The 12,768-nt window shown below is 37.1% G+C and overlaps 1 protein-coding gene across 2 annotated transcripts in view; it reads right to left on the bottom strand.

Moving 5' to 3' along the window:
* Positions 1-7,117: 7,117 nt before the first annotated feature.
* The window catches only part of LOC310720316 (transmembrane protein 65-like), a 35,402-nt gene continuing 29,751 nt past the window's right edge, over positions 7,118-12,768 (bottom strand). Inside the window, exons 6-8 of one of the 2 annotated variants that reach the window (XR_014531707.1) lie at positions 11,930-12,035; positions 10,541-10,733; positions 7,118-9,676 (exon numbers count right to left, since the gene is read on the bottom strand). Coding sequence is in view for 1 of the 2 variants with exons in the window: in XM_083530816.1 (XP_083386942.1) it covers positions 10,593-10,733; positions 11,930-12,035 (247 nt within the window). In the remaining variant the exon portion in view is untranslated. Of the gene's footprint in view, positions 9,677-10,291; positions 10,734-11,929; positions 12,036-12,768 lie in introns of those variants that run through there. The other variant, XM_083530816.1, reaches the window with a different exon arrangement.

The raw sequence follows: 12,768 nt of genomic DNA, 5'->3' as shown, positions 1-12,768 counted from the left end.
CAGTCTACATGACACTACAACCTTCTGTATTCCAATTAGCATTCTGCATGGATTCACTGTGGGGACTTTGGGGGAAAAGGCACAGCTGTACCTTTACTCATTTGTAGAAACATTCCTGTGTTAGTTATCACATCACAGAAAACCCCCAGGTTAGAATAAAAAAAAAATTAATGAGCCCCACAAGTGTCAAAGTGAATGTAAAAACTTTTCCCCAAGCATGAGTTCACTGTGAGAAAGAAAATTAAATGCAGGTAAAAGTACAGCAGGTCATTCCACTGGGGTTCACTTCAAAAGTAATGTGACAGTAATGTGTGCAAATCGATGATCATTTACAGTGATGAATGAAATAATGTCAAAATAGACCATGTGCTGTGTCTGTGTTCATTACCATAATTACATCTCTGTAGCGATTTGCATTTTATCTTTGTTAAAGAGGCACATTGGGAGATTCAGATTTATGGATGGAATTGCAGTAAATCATATTTAATACACAAAAACCTCTCCAGAAATACAGCAAAACATTACAAAGTGCAGCAGGTGTTTCTCACATTCAAAACCCTGCTCCTCATACTGTATATAAACTCACTACTTAAGGATATTAAATGATGCTACTGCTTCGTACATAGTGCACCACATGTCCAGAGAAAGAAATTAGCTGCCTACATCAGTGGACTTTAAAGGTATACATATGCACTAGACACACATCCATTAGGGATTTGGTATATATCATTTATATTAATGTATATATCAATACCTATTGCACTAAACACATCAAAAAGGGATTTAACCCATTGCTCTTTTTTTTTTTTTTACTTTTTAGTGCACTAGATCAATGTCCAATGGCTTTGGCTCCAAACATATTATATAGATTTATCACTTACAGTATACAATTATGACTTAACTCCCTACATAGTGCACTTGATGACCAGTAGGACATTTATTCTATGACTCAATTTCTCATTTTTGGTAGTGCACTAAACAATGCATCCTATACCCTATGATTTACAGTAAATGTACAGATGGAAGTCAATTAGAACAAGGTCAGAACTTATTATATGATGAAGGCAACTACTCATTCAGATCTTTAGCTGTCCCCCCACGCTGTGGCTCTCTGTAGCTTCGGCAAAATGTCATGTAAATACAAATATTTTTAGATGAATTTAACTAAATTTTTCGTTACCCAGTGAACAGTGTTTCAAATGGAACAACTCCCATTTTAGCCATTTAAGGTAACACGTGACACTGTAAATAAAGTTTTAATATTTTGTCGATCAAACCATACATCACTTACTATCTACTTCCCTCACTTTGACCCAAGAGTAGCTGATATGGAGGTCCAGACCCCTTTTCTTGTAAGCTAGCTATGCATAAATCTAAAAAATCTCAGATGAAAACAGAGTTTAATTCTGCAGGGACAGATTTATTGACTTTCACTGCCAGCAATGCTGGCCTGCCGACATGTTTGATATGTGGTGAGAAATTGACAAACAGAAATTCTTTTTTGCATTTAACGCCATTTCCAGACGAAGCACACAGCATTTGCTGAGAAGTACTCAGCTGGAGATAAACGAAAAAGAACCATTTTAGAACTGCTGCAGAAAGCGGAGCAGAGAAGATTTTACTTCATACAGTGGATAAAGTCTCCAAACTCAACAACTCAAGAGATAACGAAGTGTAGAAAGCCGTTCACAGACAGAGAATATAAGAAAGAAGTTTTCATTAAAATATCCAAGCATCTATGCTCAGACTTCAAAAATAAATGAGAAAATTGTTTTGAAAATTAGAAATATGCCTCTCTCTGCTGTAGAAATAATGAGGCATTAAACATTAGGTTCTTTATTGAGAAACAGAATCTAATGTTGACACAAAACTTTACAAAGTAAAAATTCATTTAAATTTAAAGAAAAAACAAAACAAGATTTAACAGGTAAAAGTGAAAGTATAACTACAACAGCACGTGCAACACCACAATGCCACTTTTAAATTGCCAGGGACAAAAAGGTAAAAATTGCTAACATTCAAATACAATTGAAATTACACTAGTGACACCTAGTGGTGTATCTAGACAACTACCTTACATCTGCATAAAACAACAAATTTATATATTATAATGTATATTATTTTTACGGCCGAATATGTTTTGCGACTCCAGGCAAATTTTATTTGGTGGGAGAGAAGCCAAAAAGCTGCCTACCACGGTGAATTAACACTTTAATATACTGAATAGGGGCGCTTATTCGGTTGCACTCGATGCACTTTATGTAGGAACGTTGTTTTTATTTTTACTGTGTACTCTGTACCACTGTGTATAGTATAAATGACAATAAAAGCCTTGACTTATTAAGCAACAAAAGCACACTATTAAAAACTCCTATAACTTATTATTATATATGCAATACCTAGTCACTCTAGCAACTCGTACACACCATATAAACATACTACATGTCTAAAAGATTTTACAAAAATGCCACTAGAATTTAAAATAATAGAAGTCCCCTAGGCAGAGGACACAGAGACGATGGACTCAGCTCTCCAGCTTTAAATGCCCAAATGCCAGAGCTTTATTTTGTAAAACAAGTATACACACACACACACACACACACACACACACACACACACACACACACACACACACACACACACACACACCATGTAACACTATTATGTCATCAAATTATACACTTTCACTGTAACTAATTGAGGACTGGGCAAATACAGAGTAACAAAACACTTCATAGTCTGTTCACAAGGCTCATTAACATAATTTCTTGTACACCCTACATTGTGCCCTCCAGCAGCATTTACTTTTAATCTTCCTAGTACAGTTTCAGCTGGGCTTTAGTCAACCATTTCCCTCCTATACCTCCATAAGAAGTATAAAATAATTCAAGAATTAAACTGAATTTGGCAACTGAACTGCTTGAAAAGGTCATTCCCTTTTACTTGTCTATTTTATACAATGGTGAAGAAATGAGCTGTGGAACATGACATAAAAATGATTCTAGCAAAGCAAGAGCATTCCTGATTCCACAGTTCATGATTATGAGAGGGTTAAAACTACGGGAACTGTCAAGAACCTTTCAGGACCTACTAGTAACAGGAAAGCTAAAGATTTTGTACATAATTCATGAAAATACATGAGTGTCAGTTAAAAGGAAAAAAAAAAGAAGTTGCCATATATTCATATAAGTATGGTTTTACACCCTACATTGTGTACTACATTGCAAAAGCAGGAGATTATATTAGAGGGACAGCGCATGTAGGACGTTTTGAAGACAAAGTAAGGGAGGTGAGATTGAGATGGTTTGGACACGTGCAGAGGAGGGACATGGGGAATATCGGTAGGAGAATGCTGAGGATAGAGCCACCAGGAAGGAGGAAAAGAGGAAGGCCAAAAAGGAGGTTCATGGATGTGGTGAAGGAAGACATGCAGGTAGTTGGTTTAAAAGAGGCAGATGTAGAGGACAGGGGGGTATGGAGACGAATGATCTGCTTTCGCAACCCCCAATAGGAGCAGCCAAAAGAAGAAGAAGAAGAGATTTTATATATATATATATATATATATATATATATATATATATATATATATATATATATATATATATATATATATATATATAGAGAGAGAGAGAGAGAGAGAGAGAGAGAGAGAGAGAGAGAGAGAGAAAGAGAGAGAGAGAGAGAGAGAGAGAGAGAGAGAATATAATATAGGATATATATATATATATATATATATATATATATATATATATATATATATATATATATATATATATATATATATTGGATATACAGGGTTATTCAAAAAGAATGAACCGATTTTATTACGCAATATTTTATTAAGGAAAAGTTCAAAGGCAAGTCACAAGTATTATACTCACAATCAACTTAGATAACTTCTCTTCCAAATGGTCACTGACTCATTCCATGACTATGCTTGAGAACTGAAGCAATGCGTCATGATATCGGTTCATTCTTTTTGAATAACCTTGTATTTTTTTATATAATCTCCTACTTCTTCTTTTTCTTCCGGCTGCTCCCATTAGGGGTCGCCACAGCGGATCATTCGTCTCCATACGACCCTGTCCTCTACATCTGCCTCTTTGAACCCAACTACCTGCATGTGTTCCTTCACACAATCATGTGCTGTTTTGTCACTTTTAAGATTTATAGCTATTTGGAAAAAGGGTCAATTATGCAAGGATAATGAGGAAAAGGTTGCTGAAAGTTCTACTTCTTTGAAAAATGCTGTGCCAGCATGTGCACTGGGAGTTAATAAAATGAGAAAATGGTTTTCATCTTAGAGATGGTAGGAATCTGTGCATTAATCCTAAAACCCTAAATGATTCTGTCTTTAGCTGGATTGAATAAACTTGCTACGAGCTCCATAACATCACATAATAAAACAACAAACTGGAATAAATTTGTGTTTTATGTTATAATGAGAAAGAAAATTAATTTTCAGTGCCAGAATGTAAGATGTTTTTTTTTTTTGCAGCTGTGCCTTGAGCCAATAACAGCCGTTCTTTGATTAGGTAGCTGATTCTCTCTCTCTCTCTCTCTCTCTCTCTCTCTCTCTCTCTCTCTCTCTCTCTCTCTCTCTCTCTCACACACACACACACACACACACACACACACACACACACACACACACACAGAGATAGAGAGAAAGAGAGAGAGAGAGAGAGAGAGAGAGAGAGAGAGAGAGAGAGAGAGAGAGAGAGAGAGAGAGAGAGAGAGAGAGTTTTGATTATCGTACACTTCCAGGAATATTAGAAGAGCCCAAGCAACCTCAAGTGCCTGGTTTCTAAACTAAAGCCAAATCAGTGAGAGCTTTATTTATCGATGCATAGAAAAAATGCAACCAAAGCATGTGTGGGAAATTTAAATGGGGAAGTCATCTTCCAAAATATGCGCAAGTCAATAAAATGGAAATAGAATGGAGGGTTAGGGACTGGGGACACCTGAACACAACTCTCACCATACTCAGCAACAAAATAACATAACTCAAATTACTAGTGTGTGTTGGTGTAAATATATATATATATATATATATATATATATATATATATATATATATATATATATATATATATATATATATATATATATATATATATATATATATATATATATTTATATATATTCCCAACAGTCTATTTTCTTCATTTTATAGTGTTCCTCTTGGCTGAAGTGGGTGTATGTGGATGTTAGATTTTGTGTTTAATCAGATTTCAGCCTCTATGTCAATCTGATCTGCCCAGGGCCTTCAGAATCAGTAGTGCTGGCCGTTGTATTTTAAACTATATGCAATGGGTCTGTTAAGCAATGGGTCTGTTTCTTTAACCAATCAGATTTTAAAATCACCTCACAGAGTCAGCTAGCTGGCCCAGAATAGTGTCAGCATTTTTCCGTCCTCTAATGGTTGGTCAGAGAGAAACTGTTACAGTCAAGTTTGACTAGCAAAACACATCTGTAGCGCTCTGCACACATTAATACATTTAAGTAAGATTTTTTTTTATGCCCACAATGGCTGACCGAGAAAGAGAAAGTGATTTTGTCTCGGACAAACTTAAAAATCCATTTTCAAGGTGGACTTTTCCAGAAAAGCTAGACATTGTGAGGAGATATTGCCAACCCTGAGGCTAGCTAGCTTGTCCCAGCCCGGGAAAGGGTTTGTTTGCCACTTCCAGACCAGTGCCTACAAGCGGTACCACAATTACAGCCTTCACCTTGAACTAGTCTGTCATTCCTACTGCACACTTCACTGCGGTCACACTGTCCTCATACATGTCCTGCACCACCCTCACATACTTCTCTGACACACCAGACTTCCTCATACAATACCACAACTCCTCTCTTGGCACTCTGTCGTACGCTTTCTCTAAATCCACAAACACACAATGTACCTCCTTCTGTCCTTCTCTATACTTCTCCATCAACATTCTCAAAGCAAATAAGGCGTCTGTGGTGCTCTTCCTCGGCATGAAACCATACTGTTGCTCACAGATGGTCACCTCTTCTCTCAGCCTGGCTTCCACTACTCTTTCCCATAACTTCATGGTGTGACTGATCAACTTTATTCCCCTGTAGTTACTGCAGGTCTGCACATCTCCCTTGTTCTTAATGATCGGTACCAGCACACTCCTTCTCTATTCCTCAACATCCTCTCACCTTCCAGAATCGTATTAAACAATCTGGTTAAAAACTCCACTGCCATCTCTCCTAAACATCTCCACGCTTCTACCGGTATGTTATCTGGTACAACCGACTTTCCACTCTTCATGCTCTTTATCGCTGCTCTCACTTCCTCCTTACTAATCCTATCCACTTCCTGCATCACTAACTCCACATCATCCAACCTTCTCTCTCTCTCATTTTCTTAATTCATCAGCTTCTCAAAATACTCCCTCCACCTTCTTAACACACTCTCCTCACAACACATTTCCATCTCCATCCTTTATTGCTCGACCTTGCAGCACATCCTTCCCAGCTCGGTCACTGTGTCTGGCCAATTAGTATAAATTAATTTCTCCTTCCTTAGTGTCCAACTTCTCATAAAGCTCCTCATATGCTTTTTCCTTGGCTTTCGCCACATCCTTCTTTACCTGCTGTCGCATCTGCTTGTACTCCTGCATACTATTCTCATCACTCTGTTGATCCCAATTCTGTTTTGCCAACCTCATTCTCCTTATGCTGTCCTGCACTTCCTCATTCCACCACTACATCTCTTTGTCTTCCTTTCTATTTCCAGATGTCACATATCTTTCTAGCTGCCTCCCTCATCACTTCTGCAGTAGTTGCCCAATCATCCAACACCTTTTCACCACCGAGCCCCTGTCTGACCTCTTCCCTGAACATGTCTACCTTTCTCTGCTCCATCGTATCAGCTCATAGTCATAGTACCAACATTTAAAGTACCAACCATAACCTCCCCTCTCCTACAATTCTACATTCCCCTGCTGTGTCTGTAGACGTTTTCCTCCTCTCCTTCTCCTCCTTCGGGTACCTCCTTTCCACCGGTGGGCTAACAATACCTGTGGCCTGTACCTGTGTGCTTTATTAATTTATACTGTCTTGAAGTACCCAGGTTGACCAAAAATAGACAGAAAAGTTATTAAATGTCTCATTTTTCAGCTTTTATTTGATTCTCAGATTTATTACAAAAGTGTTATGAATAAAACCTAAATTAATTTATAGTACTGGAGGTGAGGTGAGGGCAACCAATATAAATAAAAAAAAATGTGTATATTGAATACATTCCTTTTTTAATTATTAATTTCTTCACCCATCATGAAGAAAACCCTGGAATTACATTGGGAAGAGAAACATTTTGTTAGATGCTGTAGTCCCAGCAGAAAAGCACCCTCGCAGCATGAAGCTGCCACCAGCATTCTTTACCTTTGGTATGCTGTGCTTTGGGGATATGTTGTCTTGTTTTTACAGCCAAATGTATTTTGAATATTGTCCTAAAGGCTCAAGCTCAAATGGAAACAAGCATCTGAAGTTCACCTTAATGAGCAACAAAATAACAACAACAAAAAAACAAACAGATGAAGTAATTCAAAAACAATTGAACAAACATTTCAATCTTTAAGAAGTTTAATAAATAATTCAGCATGCAGGTATAAAAACATTCTGTGTTGGTTTTTTTCTACCATTAATGCATAGTCACTACAAGCTAAGGAATTCTACTTAAATCTTTAATAAACACAACTCTCTCATACACACAAACTGTATGTACATATTTCAGAATGGCTTCATTCAACCTCCAATTCTGTCACACACACTCTCTCTCTCCCTCTCTCTCTCCCTCTCTTTCTCCCTCTCTCTCTCCCTCTCCCTCGCTCTCTCTCTCTCTCTCTCTCTCTCTCTCTCTCTCTCTCTCCAGTGCTTGTGCTTCCTTCTTTATTCCCAAGCGTAAATGTAAAGCCACTGAGGTCAGTAAGATCCCATGCACCTTCATTCTATCTCTGATGTAGGGACGTGGCATTGCCATGGTTACGGCACCCGACATCACAACTTCGAGTTTTGATCACTTTAATTCATTGTTAATGCTTTGAATACAAAATATCAGTGTTTCATGACCAAATCAATAAAGAAGTCACATGCAGATCAAACAAGTATGCGCAAACACTGTGCAGTGTGAGAAAAATGTTCAAAACATCCAGAATAAAAATGATGTTTAGTTCAGTTTAAGTCTCGTTATCTCAAAACCCCCAGCAAATTACGAACATGACAATATTTTTAGAACTTCGTCACATGATCACTGAATGCAATTTGCATTTAATAATATGAATTAATTAGTTTAAATAATGAATTTAGATAATGAAACAAATATTTACTTTTTGTGATTTGTAATTTCTGAATTTAAGAAATGGTGTTTTTAAAAAAAAAAAAAAAGAATGCTTTCTAGTATAATTTTGCTAGCTTCCTACTAAAATCAAAACCTGTTAACTATTTACACGTTTGCTAAATAGCTTACAAGATTAAAAATGTTAACCAAATAAAAAAAAAAATAAATAAATTAGTTTAATCGTATCTTTGTAGCATGAGCTCTACGGATATATTTATTTTTGTAGCTTGTGGTTGCGCTAACGACAAATGTATCATGCCGATGTTAGGACACGTCTAAATAAATAAATATTCTCTTCACAATGCCTCTGCATCAGGGCACATGATAACACAGAAGCATGCCTGAGGTCTGAATAGTAACATGTAGTGTCTATGAGATGTGCATATAAAAGATATCCTGATTCTGTTAAGCTGGCGGAGGAGGGCAGAGCTTTAGCTGAATTTTGATTCAGTTGAAGCAGTTTCAAGTGTAACACGCTCAATCATATAAATATCAATAATGTTACATTAGCTAGTGCAGATTGCTTTGTGGATTCACTAGCTCCAAATCAATGCTAACAGTTGGCTAATAGTTAGCTAAGGCTAACAATGCTAACTAGTTCATTTAGCACATCTGGCAAGTTAAACTACAATGTGTTTTGAAATATAGAAAGCATTTTTTAACTGTATCTGTTGAATTGTTTTTACATTTATACTTATTATCCACAGTCTTTGCTTGTTTTAACATATATACCGCATTGTATAGAACAGTCCTTTATATCTAGAACTAAATCAAACTGATTATATTCACAATTGCCTTAAGCCCTGCCCTAATCAACCACCAGGACTATCATATGACTAAATCAGGATGTGCTAGCTTAATGCACATGTATGTGTGGTATTTTTTGTGCGTTGGCTTAAAACAAAACAAAACGTGGCGTTTGTTCAGATTTTCACATTCTGCATATTTCCTTCTCTTTTAGTCTTCATTGCTGGCCCTTAGGAGCCCAGAAGAGAAATAATGACATCTCACTGCTTTTCCTAAATCTAAACAGCATTAAACTGATTCACAAATAAAAAACACTAACCCAAACAACATTAAAGTCTAGCTTTCTTAGTGTCTATAAAGCACAAAGATGATAATCTAGTAGTAGATAATGTTTGTCCCACAAACTCCTTATTAAATAAATAAAAGAATTCAAAATTTACAGAAACAAAAATCAGTGATTTTACTCCTGTGGCATGATGTTAACATGATGTTAGGATTTGAAGTTCAGCTTAATTTCGGTCCATCAGCATCATCGTAAGAGCAAAAACAAAATCCTCCACATTTTGAAGAAATCTGTGTTGATAAAATACAAGGGAAGGAGGACATTAGTGTGATGTTAAAAACAGATTCAAATATTTCAATAAATAACGGAAAGTGGATAAAATATCTTTAGGTTCTTAAAGAAAAAAAAAAAACTAATTAAGAAAATTCGTAATTTGTGTTAGATGAAAAAAGAAAAAGGTAGGAGTTCCAATATCTTTCATAAACATGCAAAACCTTAAAAAAACAACTAATTTTTATGTTTCTATTTTTGCATTACATCACTATGCACGTGCAAATAAGGAAAACCCAATAATAATAATTACTTAATCCCCTCCCCCAATCCCAAATGTCACGGTAAAGAAAAAAAAGAAAAATGTGCTGTGTGTAATTTCAAACAGTGAATAAACCGAATTCCTGTCTTTAATAGACATAACGCCTGATGTCTTAAACACAACCACAACAGTCCAATTTTGTAAATCCTTAAAAATAAGTTTAGAACATTCTTTCTCCTTGTCTAACTCTTTGTGCTAAGTAAGAATTTCATTAATTTGGTAAAAAGAAAATAAAACAAAAATATTCTTGATACTGTATAATATAATAATGCACTAAATTTTCCTTTTTTTGAATAAAACTAATATTAAATATCAGAAAAAATATACAAATAAGCTTATCGTTTACTACTAGCTCTGTCTTGTAAACTATTGCAATAAATCAATAAAAAAAGGAATTTCTGGAAAATAGCTCTGCGTAAAATGAAATAAAAAGCCGAAATGGTTGAAGATTCTCTCCATGCTCTGGTTTCTCAGGAACTTTCTCAGAACATTTCAACACAACAATGAAAACCATGCGCATACGTGTCAATAAAAGAATGCTGCGTTTGGCAGCTCGGCTCACGGTTCGAACAGTCACTCATTTACAGGGCGTCGAGGAGGCGTTTAATTCTTTATCATGCGTTCTTGGGGGCGGAGTCAGGAGGAGACGGAGGCGGATCCTCAGCTGTGTCCTTTTTCTTGTCCTCGTCGTCTTTGTAGAACAGGAGAGGAAACATTCCCAGGATGCACCCGATTCCCACTCCGATGGCTTTGCCCTGCAAGTTCAACACAAAACAGGATTAGTTCCTGCGTTCTTACTAGGTTTAGATATCTGAGCACAATAATCCTTGCACAATCTCACTCAAAAACATTTTAGAGCCACGACTAGCTGAACACAAGCTAGTGTTTGTTAGGCTTTTAAACATTACAGCACCAGTGATGAGGTATAAACTGGAGAGTGAGTCACTATCTCATGAAGTTTGAGATCTTGTTATCTACATCACAGACTGCCTTGCTTTGAGTTTGTGAAAAAGACCCTGATTGAATCCTGATCTTCATTTATTTGACTGTTCGAGAGTAAAAAGTAAACCAGACAGATGTATGTATGGCTGTCTCGAAAAAACGGAATGACCTTTTTCAACATCAAACTGGGGGTCTTTAATTAAATCTTCATTCATGCTGATCTCATCCTGCTGCCGTTCATTTTTGCTGATAAATTATTCAGTTTCATAATCTGTTGTATTCAGCAGCAGCGTTTTATAAAAATGAAAAAGTACATTTCTTTTTCCACAGATGTTGAGATAATTCTCCGAAACCACAGTTTAATACACCACTGAACTTGACGTTTATACAAAAAAGTGTGTGAAAGAAATGTATAAAATATTATTTCTGCTTTCTGTTTTAGTGGTTAATTTAGTAACCCAAATGCTGGTGCATGTACATCGAGATATAGAAGACCTTTAACAAAGACCTTTAAAAGTGTCAACTACAGCCCAAATTCATTCATTCATTTTCTCCAGCTTATCCGTAATTAGGGTCGCGGGGGCAGCAGTCTAAGCAGGCCCCCGCCTTCGACTGCTGCCCAATCCTCACAGCACCGTCCCTTATGGTCCCTCCTGCAGGTGGTGAGCCCACGGAAAGACAGCCCAAATTAAATGTTATATTTGTTTATTACTTTAAAGATTTTTGAATATTACAGAAGCATGGACTTTCTACCAGCCCTCTGTAGTGCCTACTAACGTCATTTCATGCAGAGTGTTTGGAAGAAAAATAAATTATCTATCAACTGAGAATTTGGTGCACAGAGATCCCTGAATGCTGTTGTGCAGAAAGCATGTTAGAAATAAACCATATTATTACTTCCTTAAATTCTGAGATTTTTTTCCAGAGAGAATAAAGAGAGACATGTGGATGTGATGATGAGGCTGTAGAAAAGGAAGATGGAAGAGAGGGACAGTGATGTATTACTTACCATGTGAGAGCTGACTCGAGTCTGCCACATGTCAGCCTGTTTGGGACTCAGATCTGGAATTTGCATGCCGAGTCTACAAGCCAGAGCTTCCACGTAGCCTGCAAGACTACACACACACACACGCACACACACACGCACACACACACGCACACACACACGCACACACACACACACACACACACACACACACACACACGCGCGTATTTATATAGTGACAGGATTGCAGCCATCAAGTTACAAATTTGATTTAAAATCCTAAAGAATGTTCTGGCAGATCAGACACGCTGACCTCTCTAGACAGTTGTGTGCTTGGCTCCAGATGCAATGGTCTGTAACTGAGCCAGCTGTGACAGATGTTTCAGCTAATTTGTTAAATCACATGCTATTGGGTGTGTGACTTCTCATCCAAAATGATTTGATGTCCAAATCTGATGTGAATGAAGTTAATATAGCTTTTAATATAAACCAGAAATGTTCCATGCAAAAGGCATCCTTTGTCCTGCGACACACCGAGGCCACACCTCCTTCACTGAGATTAACACACAGAGGACACGCTTCTAAACATCTCGCCAGGTCTGAAACGACACTTTTAGCACGTGAGCTGAGATGATGATGGAGATGAAAAGCGGTTTGTTAGTAGACAGCTCACTCTATGTTTCGGCACTGTCTTTTTCCCAGGCCTGGGGTGTGTCAGAGTGATAATGAGCGGCATGGAATTCAGGAACAGGAACCACGGACAGTTTAGGAGACAAATCTGTTTCAATTCTTATCAAGACAGAGGCTGATGCCCTCGATCTGTACGTAATCTAATCTAATGAGATGAGTCTGATTTTCCTCGC

Source organism: Silurus aristotelis, assembly GCF_946808225.1.
Source record: "Silurus aristotelis genome assembly, chromosome: 1".
NCBI classification, from domain to species: Eukaryota; Metazoa; Chordata; class Actinopteri; order Siluriformes; family Siluridae; genus Silurus; species Silurus aristotelis.
The sequence above is the reverse complement of the archived record's forward strand: the minus strand, read 5'-3'. Positions and strand labels throughout refer to the sequence as shown.